This window comes from Amphiprion ocellaris, chromosome 23, assembly GCF_022539595.1.
Source record: "Amphiprion ocellaris isolate individual 3 ecotype Okinawa chromosome 23, ASM2253959v1, whole genome shotgun sequence".
NCBI classification, from domain to species: Eukaryota; Metazoa; Chordata; class Actinopteri; family Pomacentridae; genus Amphiprion; species Amphiprion ocellaris.
Genome location: NC_072788.1, coordinates 12119117 through 12138007, shown reverse-complemented (window position 1 = coordinate 12138007; position 18891 = coordinate 12119117). Strand labels below are relative to the sequence as shown.

General features: G+C 36.8%; 1 protein-coding gene across 5 annotated transcripts in view; it reads left to right on the top strand.

The window, feature by feature from the left end:
• LOC111566011 (RNA-binding protein with multiple splicing-like) overlaps nucleotides 1-18891 on the top strand; it is a 50476-nt gene that overhangs the window by 16601 nt on the left and 14984 nt on the right. For 2 of the 5 annotated variants that reach the window (XR_008600563.1, XM_023266366.3), the window contains exons 2-6: nucleotides 4260-4337; nucleotides 6769-6807; nucleotides 10272-10334; nucleotides 15454-15604; nucleotides 17287-17414. Coding sequence is in view for 2 of the 5 variants with exons in the window: in XM_023266366.3 (XP_023122134.1) it covers nucleotides 4260-4337; nucleotides 6769-6807; nucleotides 10272-10334; nucleotides 15454-15604; nucleotides 17287-17414 (459 nt within the window). In the remaining 3 variants the exon portion in view is untranslated. The remainder of the gene's footprint in view (nucleotides 1-4259; nucleotides 4338-6768; nucleotides 6808-10271; nucleotides 10335-15453; nucleotides 15605-17286; nucleotides 17415-18891) is intronic. The other 3 variants (XR_002745962.3, XR_002745961.3, XM_055007630.1) reach the window with 2 other exon arrangements.

Below are 18891 nucleotides of genomic sequence, written 5' to 3'. Positions count from 1 at the left end.
CTGTGGTAGGTAGATGCTGCTGTTTTTGATAGAGGCCTCGCCTGCATGTGCTCCCCATAAATGGTCAATGATTCAAAGGCTCGCAGCAGCACTATGGAAGTGTAGGTATGCGACTCACGAGGAACCAATAAAACAATAAAACAGCGGCAGAAGGTTTTGCTTCTTTGTTTTACAAATCTGCTCAGGCTCGACCTTCGCTTTTATTTTACTGCGTCGCCAAAGTTTGATGTCGCCTCACCTGGTGGCAGCATCGTAAAGACAGCCTGATGCTGTAATCAACAGCAGATGTACTCAGGAGAGAGCTGTTGACACCACGCCGCACAAAGATCATATATCACAACAGCTGACGTCAGGAAGTCTCAGGAATGAGCTCCGCTAAAAGGCCAAGAATGTCCCATTGTTCTGCACGTTGTTGTGTCTGTCTTAACTTGTGCAGCTTTCAAGTGTCTATTAGCCGACTCATGAGTTGAATCAGATAACTTGGCAGGAGAGGATGGGATGACTAAGACTTTCTAAATAGGTGCGCCAGCCTCGTTTTTAAGGTACAATTCTCGCATATCTTCAAATTAATAGTCCTGAGCATAAATCTGTCATCTCACCAGCGCTGTGTGACATCAGATCCTTTTGCCTTTGGTTCATTTTGACAGCGCTTAGCAGCTTTTTGCTAACAATTTAGAACGTGCCAAAGCAAAAACAAATGCAGAAGGTGTTTTTAAAGCAGCAAATGTGTGACTATATTCCATTTTCAAGGAAACAAGTTATTGTCCCCATTACAACAAACACAAGCTGTATTTGTCTACAGCTTATCCACTGTTATCTGCTGTCAAAAACAACTAGTTTGTTTTGAGTTTGAGGTAAATTTTACATGCACTTGCTAAATGCTTGCAGTATTTTTACTCTTTCATTAGATGGTTGCAGCCAGTTGCAGCAGTGTTGATGGACTTTTTTAAAAGAAAGAAGCAGCCACATTTTGATTAATTAACCAGTGTTGAATTTGAAATTTAAAAAAGAAGCAGTGTAATATTATGTCTTTGTTGTTTTCTTCATGCTGGGTTTTAGAGTGATGCTGTCATTGTGTAGAAAATACTATCTCACCAGCAGATCCTTTCACCTCAGTTCATTTTGGCATCTTTTTCTGTTCACGTGCAAAAAACAACACTTCAGAACGCTTTCTTGTTGCTTTTTTTTTTAAATTGCTTCTATTTTTGTAGCACTTTATAGTTTAATCAGCCTCAACAGCTGCCTTGCTCTTGATTGATCCCGCCCTGTCCTGACTCTTTGTTCCCACGTCGCTACATATAAGTTGGTTTATTTGAACAGACCTGCTGCAGACAGAAAGCAGTGTCGGCCCTGCGGGGTTCGGCTCGGCTCAGATAAGATAAGAGCGAAGGTGAGAAAGTGGCTGAGGTGAGATTTCGTCGGCTGGATGGGCAGTTTGGCGCTCGCCGGCTCCTGCTACCCCCAGTTGCTAAGCTCCTTTGTTTGTGTGTTGCTCTGCCTTTGGCTTCAGTGGTGCGTATCAGGTTACATGTGGGAATGAAGTGTAGTGTTAGTTCAGCAGTTCCTTTGTCCCCTGAGTTGTGTATCCACTATCTAATGAATCTGGGAGCTCTGACTCCACTCTGTGTAATGGCACACCTTCGTTTTTCTTACTCGAAAATCGGCCTTAAATAGAATCAGATCACTGAATAAAACATTTATTTCCACCGTTATGGTATTGATGCTGCTGTGTCGGGTGGAGTTTTTGATGCACAGTGTGTTGTTTGGTTTTTTGACGTCTTCTGTGCATTGAAGCAGTTCTTTTCCAACTTTAATTAAACTCCAGGTAGAACTCCTGATTAGTGCCTCTTTAGATAATACAGTTCTCTAAATGTATCTATGATTTCATGTTTGACCCAGTTATCCTGGTACCACTTTATTTTGCTGTTGTGTTGTGAAGCTTAAAAGGAGGTTAAATGCCTTAATGGAAGACACATGTTGCCGTCAATGTGGTTTATTATTTGAAATACCTGCGCTAACAGCTCTTTTCCGGACTGACCCTCCATTGAGGACATCTACAATTACATGCAACAATGGGAATTTGTTGTTTCACAGCCTCCGAAGTGCAGCCAGATCTGCATTCACTGGCTGTGACAGGACGTCTCGGCACCTGCGACTTGTGTTTGTGTTTTTGAAATGTTGGCACTGGTGCTAATTTGTCTGCATTTCTGGATTTGGCAGCCAGTTCAGCATTGTTTAGAGGTGTAACGGTGCGTGTATTTGTACCAAACTAACATTGCCAATGCATGTACGGAACTTTTTTGCATGTGCAGAACTCAATTTGTAACTACGCACTTCCGACTAGAGCTTGAAAACCCTCCACTATCGTTAAAGTCTGCAGTTTTGGAACACTACAGTTTCTCAGTTAACTACGATGACAATGGACAAAGGCAGATTGGATAAAAGCTGTATACTGGCATTGTTCAACTGCAGTCAGATTTTTATTCACTATGGCGTCACATCAGTGATACAAGACAATAAGCTAGTGGAGTTTAAGCCCAGTTCCATGTGGTATTTCATTTTTTTTCAAGCAGATTAGGCCGCGCCTAAGCAAAAACAAATGCCACAGGTGTTTTTAAAGAAGCAATTAGGTGAATATATTCTGTTTTTTGGGAACACAAGTTTAAAACACATGCTGTAAATAATTGAGCTGCCTTTTGTCCACATTGTAACAAACACAAGCTGCATTTGCCTACAACTTATTCAGTATTATTTCCTGTTGAATACAAGTACAGCGCATTTAACTAAAATTTTCTAAACACGGCACCTTAATAGATGCTTATTTTTATTTAACTTTGTTAGCTATTAGTAGGTTGCAGTAGTATTGATGGACTCTTTTGAGGAAAACACAGCATTGTTTAGTTTCAAATAGAAAAAAGGAAGCAGTTTAATGGTTTGTATTTGTTGTTTTCTCTGTACTAGATTCTTGTATAGCTCCTACAATCACTTTAACTTAAGCAGTGATGCTGGTAGTGTACAAAAAAAGTTAATATTAACCACTCTACATGTCTACATGCCATGAAAGTCACTTTATTATAAGCCTGAGTCATGCTAGGAATGATAACCAGGTTAAACAATGTATGCTATTTGTTGTTATCATTTTGTTGGGAAATATACACATTCATTTTGTTGCTGAGTGTAGACATTAGGCTCATATTAGTGTGCAAATTGAAGGTTAGCATATGCTAGCTGTTTCCCTTGATTTCCAGACTCAATGCTAAGCTAAGAGACGTCGGAGTGTCATCGATCTTCTTGTCAAGCAAAGAAAGCCTCAGTGTAAATGAAAGATTAAAAAGCTTAACAGAATTCTTCACATCGTGGTGCACATTAAATATTAGCATGTTGCTCTCCATAGTTTCCAAAGCAGCAGCAAAGTTCAAGTTAATCCATTTTCTGAGGACGTGCAGTACACTAGGTGAGTTGTACACCAAGTTCCGGCTTTAAAGAATAAGTCTACCAGCCCTCTCCTTCTTCTGGACTTGGAAAATGTGTACTGACATGCAAAGTTCATCCTGTAGCTCTAATTAAACAACCAAAGGACCAGTATTGGTTCGTGAAACCCCTTTTCGGCAGTCAAATAGTCAAAACTCTAATGTCATCTGCTTGTTTTTTTACCTCTATTTTTTTACATTAGGGGAGCTTGTGTACTTCTGTATCCTCAAAACAGAAGTAAATTGAGATTTCACAGAAACAGATGGAAATATTGAGGTTTTTTGTAATCAACCCCTGTTATACCTGCATTCATTTCCTTCCGATCAGTGGACATATTAACAAAACATAATCGCAACTTCCTTACCCGAGAGCACTTTTTAGAGTCATTCTCATGCTACCACAACAATTACATTTCCCTTTAGCCTGTTGCGGCTAACATATACATTATAATTCCCCGGCAATGCCAGCTCGAGTTGAAAAGTTCAAATGTAAAACAGAGGCTAGAGCTGCGAGGGAGGATTGCCATAAAACACAGCAGGTTGTAGATTACACAGGAGAACACAATACACTCACTGTAGAAAGCAGTGTGATAGGGTGTGTTTGCTGAACTGTAAGACACCTCTATGTCGGTTTGAAAAAGTCTGTCTGTAAGTGTAACCCAGGTAACTGTTTAACTCGTCGTCCTTTTCCTCATAACCTCATCTGTTACTGTCAGAAAGGCAGTGCAGCTATTTATAACCGCTGCAGGTTAATGAAAAATACATGATCTCTTTCTTTGTCTTCCTCAGGTCCGAACACTATTTGTCAGTGGACTGCCGCTGGATATAAAACCTCGGGAGCTGTATCTCCTCTTCAGACCATTTAAGGTATGTTTGTATGTTTTAAAGGAAGGGCGGCAGCTATTCTTAGCAGCTTTCTTTCCAGCAGTCAATGGGACCTCCATTAATGGTGATGAAATAAACTGCAATGGAAACTCTCCGGCAAGGTTCAAGTGTCTGTCATCCTAAAGCCGAGGTTCAATCACATCTTGATCTGCGGGATGCTTCACTGTGTGTCTCATGGAAACATGGCTCCATGCCTGCCACACAAAAAAAAAGAAAGAAAAAAAAGCTGTTTGCTTTACTCTAGAAACACCACTTTGTCACACAGAGTCCAGAAAGGTTTAGTTCAGGTGAATGTATGTAGATGTCACAAGTTTATTGGACAGCTGCCCGAGAGAAATACAGCTTTAAAGCTTTCAGTGAATAATGGGACGATTGCTATGCATCTAATCCCTTACTTAGAGAACGCTCATGGTATGTGCTCTGAGTTAATGGTTTATATCATGAGTGTTGAAAGCAGTAAATCTTGATTAATCAGGTTAGACCCCACAATTCAATCCATATGGTCCTAATAAGAGCTCCGTGACCCATGAAACAACCAAGCGTAGTTAGCTGTGATCCTGGCATGCAAAGGAATGCAGAAGTTTTTACCAAATGCACAGATTTTAGACACAAAATTACATTTTCTTTGCTAGAATCCCGAAAATATCAATATATTGTTGTTGATTTACAATACGCTACAATAAATTGCTGTAAAAAGACAGCTTTTCGCAGTAGTGTATTGTTTCTCCAAAATACTGTTAAAACTCTAAATTCTGGTGTTTTCTTGAGCAAGAACACTGTAAAAACAGAAAACATCCATTAAAAAATTGTGAAAGTCTGGCAGGAAGGTTGGTCAAGAAACTATGTTAAAAATGCTAGAATACTGTAAAGTTCAAAACCTGTAAAAAACTGTGAAAATGATGGCAAATGTCTGTAAAATAGTTACACTTTGTAGCTGATTTAAATACAGTCAAACAGTGTCATTTTATGGTCACACATTATAAAAGAAAGACTTTTGATATGAACATTATTCACAGTTTTGACCTTTTTGTTTGATCAGTCAACATATAAATTAAGATTTTTTTTGTCTGATTTTACTGGATATTATCGGGAATTTAACAAATCAGGGAAATCTGTGAAATAGCACTTAAAAAAATTACTATTTTTTCAAACTGTAATATACAATAATATGCAGAATTTTTCTTTAAAATATCTATAAATAACTATATTTGGGTGGATTTAATTTTAGTTAAATATATCAAATTACCATTTGTAAAAATGCATATTTTTGATCTGGATATTAATTACACATTTTTAAGGGCTAACATGCATATCAGTTCTTAATTCTGTGATTTAGCTATTTATTACCTGCAACTTAACGAAAAAATATTGTTAAAAACCAAATGCATTTATAAATTCTCCTTTTTTAAATAATGGGTTAAATATATTTAATAGACTACAATTTGTCACATATTGCAGATTTGAATATAAATATTTCTGATCCATGATAATGTGATTTGTTTTCATGCTATATGCATTTTTAAATGTTAAAGTTGGTAGATCTCAGTTCAGGATGAAAATGTTGAAGACACATTGTTTTTTTATGCTAAATGACTGTAATGCACACTTTATAAAAGAAGAAAATATTGTAATTTTGCACGCAACTAAAGTTAATATTGTAAATGTTAATGTTGCCTTCACTGTTATCTAGTGTTTTTACATTTTTGAAGTACTTTTTTCATGTTTCTGTGAAAAGTGTAACGAAACAAACACAGAAAAAAACAGACCAAAATTATAAATGATGGTCACATCAAAAACGTGTATTTTCAAAATATATAATTCCGTTGTCGGAACATTACAGTATTGTTAGGATTTTTTTTTTAACATACTTTTTACTTTTCACCATTTTTGTCTGTGTCAAAAAAAATCACAGAAACAAAGTATTTAAAAAAAAAAGCCAAAATTGTAAATAATGTCCACATCAAAAATCAGTGTTTTTACAGTAAATCATTGTTTTGTAATATGTGATTTTAAAATTTACTGTATTTAAATGTAATACAAATATTATTATTTTATAGACAATAGCCATTATTTTCTAATTTTTTGATATTACAGTATTTTACCATTTTTTACATTTTTTTCTGACCCCCTTCCTTCCTGATATATACCAGTTTTTACAGTGTATATAAATACAGTTTAGTGATGTGAAGTCTAAATCATAAACTTCATATTCTACTGTAATACTGCAATCATTTATTCTGCGAGTAAAAGCTGAAGTAAATTACAAGAAAAATAAAATGATAAAAACATAGTAAAATGCAGGTGACACCAGCTGCCAGTTTTTTACTGTAATTTTACAGGAACATTTCCTACAGTGTTGACACAGTGAAGCTTTTATTTTTTCACAGTTCTGACATTTTTCTGTTTGTTTCAGGGTTACGAAGGCTCCTTGATAAAACTCACTTCGAAACAGGTAAATGACACACCGAGACACTGATACATACAATAAAAATCACTCACGTTGTACAACTTCTCTGTCACAAAACATTTTTCCTTTGTGCTATTTTTTTCCCTCTTGCTGTTATCAGCAACGAAGGATTAGCAGCCTTTTGTCAAGAAGTATCTTTAACAGCAAAAAGAGTTGAGAGGCGGCGGGGGGAGGGAAAAAGCGTTGCACCGACTTGCCTTTGGCAGTCGATTGAGCACTCGTAGCCGCAGACAGTCGACTCTGGTGGGATACGTGGGGATGGAAAGGAAAGAATTCAGAGGTGTCAAAGCGAGCGTTTTGACAAGAGCAGCAGTGATGGTTGAGTTTCGCCCCCAGGGGAATGAAAATGAGCTCAGCTGGCAGGTGTCCACATCCAGAGTTAAGCAATTTAGCTTCATGTCAGTGTGCTTATTACCACATTACACTGTTTCCCATAAAGACATGACATGCTCATTAGAAGGGTTTAGGGCGATTTAGATGGAGTATAATTCCTCTAAAACTGAGAACAAAGGAAAGATCTTTTTTTCTTTTAGTGAGAACAAGTAAAGCCTCGTTGCACTGGTTTAGGATTTCCCAGTTTTTGTTTCATTGTGGTTGCGTGCCATCATTAAAAATTAGAATGCACTTAGTTCAGTTATTTTCTTACTTATTCTAACACTGAAGCTATAAAACTGCGAGGGAGGATTGTGCAGGTTTCATAATGTAGAAAATGTGGTCCATGCAGGTTGTCTTATTGTCTTTGTGTCACTTGAACTGTCGTCTTCAACATTTTAAAGTCCTGTCTGGCCTTCCTCTTTCTCCTCCTCGGCTTTGTTTTGCTCCTACCTAATGACAATAAATCAATCAATCTCCCCTCTCAGTCCGAGAACTCGCAGCCATCTCCATATATAGCAACAGACCCTTTCTATTTATATTCCTGCTATGCTTCCTCCTCCTGACGTCTTCACTTAGTCTTTTTTTCTTTTCTTTTTTCTTCTTCTTCTCACTCTACAAAATTCCCACAACCCTCAACTGCTTCTTGCAGATCACAGGCAGCGTCGCGACCCCACGGGAGCGACATGTTTAGAGATTTTTTTTACCTCCTCCACAGCATCCTCACATGCAAACACCACAACAAAATTCTTTTGTCAGTTAGAAACCTGACAGATACACCTGCATCCTTGTTTTTCTACTCTAACCAGAATATAAAACAAGTAAAATAGATGTGAATACACTGCACCAACAAAAAAACAGGCCAAAACTGTCCATAACATCGAAAATCTGTTTGTTTTTAAATGGTCATTTGTTCATTTACAGCCTTTTACACTAAGAGTACACCATTTCTACTGTATTTAAAGCAGAAAAAAAAATCATTATTTTATAGATACTTGAAATTATTTGAAAGTAAAATAATGTATTTTAAGTATTTTAACTATAATTTTACATATATTAATTGCTTTGCAGATTTAAATACAGTAAAGCTATGAAATTTATGATCACATTGTAAAAGAAATGAATTATTTGTAAAAATGCTTATTTCTGATGTGGACAGCATTCACGGTTTTTAACATTTGTTTTACAGCCAACATGTAAATACATTTGCTGTGATTTTGGGTTTTTTGTTTGTTTTTTTAAAATTGCTATTTCACTAAACAGGGAAAATCTAGTCTTAAAAAAATCTGTGTAAATTTTATTATTATTCTTTTTTTTATTACCATATTTAATCCTTTATATGCAGAATTTTACTTTCAAGTCACATTAAATATCCTTAAAATAATGGTACTTTTTTTCCCAGATTTTCACTGTTCTGTTAAATTACAGATAATATTTATTGAAATAACAGAAAAAAAAAATTTTAAAAAAAGAAAAGAAACTGAAACCACTGACCACAAAATTAGTCTTAGTTACAGTCAGCAAAAAAATATTCTTCAATTTTTTACAGCTTCTGAACATTGCAGTATTTTAAATATTTTTTGTGTGTTAACTGTAAAAAACAAAACAGACTGGGCAAACAAATGGGCCAAAAATTGTAAATGATGTCCACTTTAAAAATCTGTATTTTGTTATTAACAGTATTTTTTATTGCAGTTTTACTGTATTTAAATTTGATCAAAAAATATATATTTCTATATATTTTACAGATATTAGCCATTACTTTTACCATTTTTTACAAGCTTCAAACGTGACAGTATTCCACTGTTTTCTGACATGTTTTTTCAGAAATTTTTTCAATGTTTTTTACAAAGTATATAAATCCAGTTTATTTTTGTAAAGTCTAGTCACAATATTAAACCGTAAATATCATATTCTACTGTAGAATTCCGTCAGGATAAAGTAAATATAAAATATTTATATAGTCAAGATTTAAGTCAGCAAAAAAGAAGAAAAAAATCTACTTTTTAAAATTTTTTACAATTTCTAAACACTACTTTATTTTTATGTTTTTTTTATGTGTTAAAATTTTCATCTGCACCAGTAAAATCACAAGAAAAAGTGCTTTAACAAAAAACAGGCCAAAACAGCAGTAAATAAAGTAATTCATCCATCCATCCATTATCTATACACTGCTTAATCCTCATTAGGGTCGCGGGGGGGCTGGAGTCTATCCCAGCTGACTCAGGCGAAGGCAGGGGACACCCTGGACAGATCGCCAGTCTGTCACAGGGCTACATATATAGACAAACAAGCACTCTCACATTCACACCTACGGGCAATTTAGAGTAATCAATTAACCTCAGCATATTTTTGGACTGTGGGAGGAAGCTGGAGTACCCGGAGAAAACCCACGCATGCACAGGGAGAACATGCAAACTCCATGCAGAAAGATCCCGGGAAAGCCGGGACGCGAACCAGGGATCTTCTCGCTGCAAGGCGAAAGTGCTAACCACTACGCCACTGTGCAGCCCTAAAGTAATTCAATCTTTTGTAATTTGTGACCTAAAAATTACAAGCAGTTCTGGCATTTAAAAAACAATAGAAAACAGCCACTCCTTGTTTTATTCACTCTCACCAGAATATAAACCAAGTAAAACGGATTTAAATTTGCTGCTCTGACAGGCCCCACTTCCAGCTCTTGCTTTCATTCACCTTTAACCTCTAAATTCCCTCCTTGTTTGCCTTCGTCTTCCTTTTCCAGCTCTTTCCTCCCTCCTCAGCCTCTCTTCTCGCTTTCCTATGTTGCCCGTATTTGGGCAAAAAAACTGGAAGCTGATTGATGAACTCTCTTTGTACAACGTAAGCCTCCGTTTTTTTCTGTTTCTGTGTCGCCACGGTTTTATAAACAGGGCAAAGAGAAAGAGACAGACGAGGAGGAGAAAGAGGAGGGAGGGTTGATAAGAAATGAAAAAAATAGATTTAAAAAAAAAAAAAAAAAAAAAGAACATGTCTTTGTCAGTCAGACAGAAATGCAGACTCAGTTTTCTGCCTTAAACCATGTTTCTTTCTTTTGTTCTGTCTTCTTGTCTCCCCAGCCGGTGGGGTTTGTCAGCTTTGACAGTCGATCAGAGGCCGAGGCTGCTAAGAATGCCTTGAACGTAAGTGTCATGCCCTCTCAACCACCAGAATATATCTCTTGTGATGACTTGGAATCTGCTTTTGCTGCAAATGCACCAGATACACAGGGATATCCTACATTTTTCTATCACATCTGAGTAAACAAAGCCCTTTTCCCCCTTTAAGTTTCTGCTCCAGGAGAAAATTAGCTCTTTCTCCACTTATAAATAGCAGATATTGATCTAGGGTTTAATTTTAATCTGGCAGAAAAGCCTTGATGAGAGCCGTCCTCGCAGGGTTTTATTCAGCTTTCCTGCAACAAAGTATGGGTAGACTGTAATGAACCTTTTTATTTTCCCATTGTTGCTTCTTAAGTTTTTTTTTTTGTTGTCGCGGAAAAAGATGTCAACTTTCCCGACGTGGAGATGCATCAAAGGCGAGGAAGTCGTCGAAGAAGAAGAAGAAGGGGATAAAAAATTATCATCTTATTATGAGCCGACAACAGTGAGACTGAGAATTGAACAGTGCTCTTGTTTTTCGGGGGAAAAAGCTCCAGTCCCGGAGGGTCATATGGAGATTTTGCAAACATCTATCTGCATATTGAAATATGGGGAAGAAGAAGGGAGTTTGTTTCCGACCATGAAACTTCTGGCTTCTCTCAGCAACACCCCTTAAGATACACATTTCAAGGTGGATGCAGTTCAAACAGAGGTGTGCTCAGGCCTCATTAAATCCATGCACCTTATTATATACCTCTGCAGCCTCTACTGGCAGCAGCAGCGAGTGCACTGAGCCCATTCAATCCTAGTTAATTCCCTCCCCTTCATGAGAAGAGTCATCCTCGCCTTGTTGCAGCTCAGCCTTGTTCGAGCCTGCAGGGACCAATCCAGAAGCACACCTTTGCTTTTTTTATTTTTTATTTTGCTGCTGCTGCAGAGAACTTTACTCTCCACCTTTCCTCTATGTCTTTACAGATAATCAAATGAGTTTAATTAGAGGGTGTTTATCGTTGCAAACAAACAGCAATATCTGATTTAAAAGAGACGCGCATGTCAGAGGGCATTTAGCGGCGGCAGCTCAGGAATTTGGCAGAATATTTGGCTCGGTCGTCGCCGCAGACTTGGGGATTTGATGTCGTGATATTGAATTACAGTTACAGGGAGCATCGCGAGGTCTTTGGTAAACCACGCCAGGTTTGTGTCGTCGGATTTTTGATGTTCAAACGGAGGAATTACGCCATAAATCCACCGCAAGCACTCTTCAAAGTCTCACCACCAAGATTTCGAACTGTAAATTCTATTGTAAAAAGATGAGATGAATATAAAGTGACATTTCCAGATGTAAAATAGGGGCGAATGCGCTGCACTGACAAAAAACAGGCCAAAACTGAACGTAACATTGAAAATCTGTATGTTTATAAATGGTCATTTGTTCTTTTACAACCGTTCACACGACAGTTACACCATTTCTACACTATTAAACACAGAAAAAGGAATTACTTTACAGATATTTGCCATTATTTGAAAGAAAAAAATGATATTTACATTTTCTAAACTGTTATTTTACAGATTTGCACAACTTTGTTCAATTACACATGTTGTAAAATGACAGAAATATTAATTAATTAATATTAATTACATGTTGTCTGTTAAAAAAAATCCAAAACTGTACATAATGTCCATATCAATAACGTGACCGTAAATGAAACAAATTTACTGTATTTAAATCAGCTAAAAATATCATTATATGACAAATATTTGCCTTTAATATAAATATGTAAAAATACTTATTTTAATGTGTGTTTGATATTTACAGTTTCTATAATTTTTTTTACAGTTAACATGTAAGTTAATACATTTTCAGCGATTTTTATTTGTGATTCAACAAAACAGGGAAAATACTTAATTTTTAAATTTGCTTTAAAAATGTTTTACCATTTTTCATTCCTTAAAATGAAGATTTTTTTAATTTCAAATGATGACAAATATATATAAAATAGTGGTACTAACTGACAAATGTTTTGTTTTTTTTTAAAGAGATTTTTTGTTTTGTTAAATTCAGATAATATCTATTGAAATAACAGAAAAAAGTACAGAAAAAATCTACCTGTTAACTGTAAAAAACAAAAGTAAATAAATAAACTGAAGACACTCAAAGCCCATTGACCACAATATTGCATTTTTTTTTTACTATTGTAAAAAGTTGTCAGAAAATATAATCATAGGTGGGGTTTTTTTGCAGTTTCTGAATGTTACTGTATTTTTGTTTTTTAAAAAAAATTTTTTCATCACTTTTGTCTGGTCCAGTTACGTCACACAATCACGATTTTCTGTGATTTATATATAACTGTGTATTTAGCAAAACAGTTTAAAAAATTATTTACCATCATTTAAGCCATAATATACAGATTTCTTTCAGATAACGGCAATTATCTATAAATTAAACAGATGCGAGGAATAGAAAGTGACATTTCCAGTTATCTGCTGAATCCCATCAGACATCTGAGCACCATAAAATAAGGCCGGCAGTGCAGCATTCTGGAGGATGATATCAAACTCTGCTGTGGTCTAAATTAGTCCGCCTCATCACTACTTCAAGGCACAAGACAGCGAGTCTATTATTTATAACTTCACCAGCTTTAGCGTTGAGCGGAGTTATTTATTCTGTCAGCACGTTTCAGCCTCGGCTGCCAAAGCAAAGTGTGACTCGTCTTATTCTTCACGACGTTGGGAGTCGTCATGTGGTGAATTTTGCCTCAGTGTAGAGAAGACACGGGAGGAAAATGGTGAGATTTACCTACAAAGCTGGTGATGGAAACACAAGATAGGCCAAAACGCAAACTAAGAAGGCAGCAAAGGATGGCAAAACAACACAAGAGTCAAACTTTGACCTGAAAGCTGAAAATATTAAACTAAACACGCACAAAGGTCTAATTAACTAATTAAAACACAAGTGAAACAGAACAGCGGAAGTAAAACGCAAAGAAAATTTCAAAATAAAACATGAAACAACTTCACAAAGAATGACCAAATTCAATCAAAAACTGAATAAGTCTGGGGCAAAGACCCAACACAACAGTAGCCTACTGCGGTCAATAAAACTACAGAAAATGAGTGTAACAGTTTGAATGAGTATAAAAAGGAAAGGAATGCAAGACTGAATTCAATTTCAAGGAAATATGACATTTAAAGCTCTATAAAACTTTTTTTTTGGCTGAATTTATCATATTTTCACTGGAAAAAAGGAGAAAAAAAATAAGCCTGAAGCACATAAATTGAAATATTCAGGTGTCAAACACGTGTCAATATTAGAAAAATCTGCAAAATTCTTTCCAGAGCAAATAGATCTTTTGTCACTCCACTATTATTACACACACGAAGAATTTTTTTCTGGCAGCATCTACAGACTATTTTGTAGATAGTTCTTTGTTTGTTTTTTTCAAAGACAGACTAGTATTTCAATCTCTTGAAAGTCCTGGGTGTGCGTTAAACTCCTGCTTTAATCGCAAACTACAAATGATTAGACAATGTGTAGTTGTTGAAAAAAAATCACAAGTCTGAGTAAAAAACATATCACAAAGTGTATTAACTTGAGCTACAGATTGTTACTAAAAGCTGCAGATCATGAAACCTTCATATGTGCATAAATGAAGGTTTCTGAATTCGCTACAACCCTGATTTTAGTGTAGTAGGTCGTAGTGCGACCTACGACAACTAACTAACCAATAGAAATGCAGTATGAAATGACGTACTGATCAGTGCGACACTGGCGCTAAACCCAAATAGATGATGGCAAAACGCATCAAGACAAGTATGTGGGATTTAAACAAAGAAGGCAGCCTAGTAGAGTTGTGGCACAGTACATGCGAACGTAAAATGCTAGTAGATGCTAACAAGTACTTACTTAAAGCTCCCTTTGCAAAATTGGCATCCCAAATCGGCCTCTCCTTCCGAGCCACGACCGCGTCCATATTCTCCTCCTCCTCCTTTTTTTTGAAATTTCTCTCTAAGCACATAAATGTCACAAGGGCGAGGGTTTCGCTAGTTTCCCTGTGATTGTAGGGGTTCCGTTTGTGCTTCGGTTGTTTATTTTTCATGGATGAACAGCACATGCGTATGACGTTTTATTACTCCGCCAAGAAACGCGGCAGAGTTATGTGACGATTGGTGTACGTTTGTCTGTGAATCTGTGAATCTGTCTGTCCGTGTGAAATATTACTCAAAACGGACTAACGGATTTGAATGAAATTTTCAGCAAAGGTCAGAAATAACACAAGGACTATCTCATTAGATTTTGGCAGTGATGCAGCTTATAGTTTGGATCCACGGATTTATTAAAGATTTTCCATTGCGAGATATAGCGGCCGGCACGGCATCACCGTAACCATGACAACAAGTGAACGCTGTGTCAGTTACCTGCATAAATTCACTCGACCCGCTACATATTTTGGTCACACAGTTCGGTATCTGTACATAATGTACGCATGCACAACAGGTCTGTGCTCACGCAAGGTATTTTTAAAATTTATTTAGTTAGTTTGTGGGTCGATTGATATTAAATGGCCAGATTCTATGTTGCCGTGATTTCTGAATACTCAAATTGACGAATGAACAGTCTTGGCAGAGTACTGCGCTCTCTGAGTACTTTTCTTGTTCAGCTTGCGACACCTGGAGTGGATGTAAAACTGATGGTTGCAGTTTTTAACAAAACTCAGGTGTGTTTTTCAGCCCTGAAAATGTCATGTGTTTATCTTCTGTATTTATGAAGTTATGAAGCTCAGAAATTATGGAAAATATAATTGAAAAGCACAAAAGTTCAACCCACCCCAGTGTACTTTAAGAGCCTGAAACTCTGAAAATATTCACAGTGTGATGGTAAAACTTTGCATGGCTTCATTAAATATGCTGAAGTTACCACAGATTTAAAAAAAAAAAAAAAAAAAAAAAGAACAGTTGATTTCGAGGAGGTCAGGTTGGATTGATTTTTCATGAAATCAGATATCCTCATTGTAAACCTGTATATCAATACCTGAGCGATGAGTTACGCCTTTAATACTAAGACTTTGTTTGATTCCATCTCACACCTTAAGGGTATAATACTGATCTCTCCTGCTGTTGTGACCAAAACCTTGTTAACGAATCTCTTCCTGGTTGATCTCAGGGGGTCCGTTTTGATCCGGAGATCCCTCAAACTCTGCGGCTGGAGTTCGCCAAGGCCAACACCAAGATGGCCAAAAACAAGCTGGTCGGCACTCCCAACCCCCCTCCGTCGCAGCAGAGCCCCGGGCCACAGTTCATCAGCAGAGACCCATGTGAGTGTTTACTTTCACTTTGTCCATCTGCTTCAGGATTTTCTCATCATAAACAGTTGTGCGCTTTAGCTGTGAAAACAGATCCTGCTTTTTGCTGCACGGTGAAGCATTTCGGTCATGTTAATGCTATTTCCCTGCGCAAACATCGCCTTGTTTGAAATCAGACGCTGTTTGAGACTAACTCTATTAATGATTCATTGTTTACCCTAATAATTTAACCCTTTAAGCATCAGTTTGGAATCTGCTAGAGTGACTCTGTGGTTATATATTCCTCCAAAGGGGTTAAGGATTTTGCAAGAATCAGCGATTGATAGTTAAACATACGCCAGCTGTGGTAGTACATTCTTCCTGAATGACCAAACTGCTCTTATCTTGGATCTTTTTTTTTTTAGCGAAAGGGTGTGTGTTTGAGGCCTCAGGGGAAAATGGAAGGAAACGATTAATGAAACCATGACGTAACCACCAGGAGAGAAATTGCTGTCATTTCCTGATAAGAGATGTTTAAATCAGCCAGTTTTCAGATCATGCTTTGATAAACAGTCACCAGGAGACGTGGAGAGGGAAATGCTCCTTAAAGCTGCTATCTGATGGCTCTTTTTTCCCTAATTCTGCGTTTTTTAAATGCTCACTCGCTCTGCACCGTCTCTTCACTCATGCACAATGCTCTGTTTTTTCACTTCGCACCCAATTCAATGAGTAAATCATCACATCTGAGATGCTTTCCTCTTGTTTTACCCCCAAAATACGAGATGTGATCATGAGAGTGTAAATAACTGCCTGTGAAGCTTTCTTTTCTGCAGTTTTCAGTTACAAAGCTGCCAGAATTACCCCCGAATTTCAGCTCCTTATTTTAAGAGCTTCAGTTAAAGCAGCTGAGCTTCTTTTGGGTCTGTTTCTGAGCAGATTTTGAGATGTTACGGGGCAAAATTATGATAATATAACCATGAAAAATCAGCCAGAGCCTCCTGCCTGACTCACTCAGAATCAGCAGTTTTTTTTAATCTACAATAACTTAAACATATTTAATGAAGTCATGTAAAGTTTTACCTTCATACTATGAATATTTTTAGAGTAACAGACTCATAAAAACTTTGCATGGCTTCAATAAATATTTTATTGTACATTAAAAAAAAAAAACTAATTCTGTGGAGGCCAGGTGGGAAGTTTCTTCAGCAAAGTTTCAAGGTTTTGTTCATAAATTATGTTGTTTTTGGTTGCTGGAGTTTTGCAAATAGCATCAAGGATCCAGATGAGTTTGTTAGTCGTGAACGTTGCAGTTTTTAAGCGTTATTTGTAGCGTTAGAAACTAGTTTTGTCAACTCATGATGTGCTACTTTGTGTTTGAAGCAAAGCTCGGTCAGGAATGCAGCTGGCAGGCTATTAGTGAGACATGCTAGCTGTTGTAGCTATGAGCGGTTTTCCTTCCTTCCTTTATTATTTTTGATGCAAACCGCTTCACCATGTAGACCAACTCGAAGCTCTGCAGGCGTAGTTGTGGTTCTGAAGCTGTAACTGAATAAAGTTTGGATGAATAGCTTGGTTCTCGAGGAAGCGACTTCAGACGATCCTCCCTCCTCCATCGGGCACCTCCACCACCTCCTCCTCCACCTCCTCTGTCGCCACCCACCCATCCACTTTCCACTCTCCTCACCCCACTCGTCGTCTTCTTCTTCTTTCCACAGATGAGCTCACAGTGCCTGCTCTATATCCCAGCAGCCCAGACGTGTGGGCTTCATACCCGCTGTACCCGGCGGAGCTGTCGCCGGCCCTCCCACCCGCTTTCACCTACCCCTCCTCGCTCCACGCTCAGGTAACCTGCACAACTCCACCACCTCCCGTCCCCCCCCACCGACCACCACCAGCCACCACCAACCCCTGCCTCTCCACCGACTCCTGAACCCACCAGAACAGCTGCTGATATCACTGTCTGCTCCATCCACCACATGCAAAGTCACCGCTGCACGTTTAAAACGACCGCCGGCGCGTAAAAGTAGTTTATAGTAAACAAATAAAAACAATATTGAATCATAAATTGCAGTTACGACCCTGCAGTGTTATTAATTATGTGAATTTACCTGAATAATTTACATATTCAGGCTCCAAATGCTACAAAAATTGCTAAAAAATTACCCAACTATAATACACAATAAGACAGAGGTCCTACAGTATTTTTGAATTATGGAGATTAACCTGACTCATTTAATATATGATTATCAGGTACAGAGCTTTACCTAATTAATTAAAATATACGACTAGGACCTTAAAGTAATATAATTATGGATGAATTTTTAATTTTGAACAAAAGTTATGTAATTTAAGGACTTCCTAGACCCCTTAGGGAGAAACCTTTTTTTAAATTTTTATTTTATATATATGTTTTACGTGTTTTTCGATTTATTTCATCCTGAAAAACAATTTAAACAAATTTATACTATTTTTTTATACTTAAAAACAATACCAGATGTTTGATTTAATCATATATTTTAAAATTTATTCATAATTTTGAATATTTACTTTTTATTTCCATTTTTTTTTTTTTTTAATTTAATGGCTCAACCAAACTTCTTGTATTGTTTCGAAGTAGATTGGTTTCAGAGGAATTTTTTAACGACTTTAAACCAGTTTATTTATACTTAAAAACAATACAATATGTTTGATTAAACCATATTTATTCACATTTTTAACCAAACCAAATTTTAAACCAAGCATCTTGGATGGTTTTGAAGTCATGGAGGTAAGTCTATTTTGGAGGCATTTTGTTATTTTTTCTTACAGGCAGACAAACATTACTTTTCTTCTTTACTTTTTTTATGTCTCCACACACATTTATGTTAAATGCTGATTCTAGCTAACTTCAGTGAATGTGCAAAAACATTAACCATCGGTGTCTCTCATCTCTAAAATACTGGTCAGGCAGGTTCCTCTGCTACAAACTGAGCACCATGAAGGCGGAAATTGGATATAATTAAATTTATACACTGATAATGAAATTACTGAGTTTATAAATATTTAATTTAGCGTCCATTTTTGTATAAATGCTTTTTGTACCCATGAGAGGAGCTGTTACCTGAAACCAGGAACTTCCAGGAATCAAACTAAGACAGGACATAAAAATGTTTTTGCATGTGCAAGTGGAAAAAATTGCAAGATTTCCTCAAAAAAAAAAATTATATGAATTCCAAATGGTATTTTATAACAGTAAGAACTGAACTGCTAGTGGATGCTTATTGTTTTAACAAAAAAGAAAAGTAAAGCACCCTTTAAAATGGAGAAGGGTCTCGATTTGG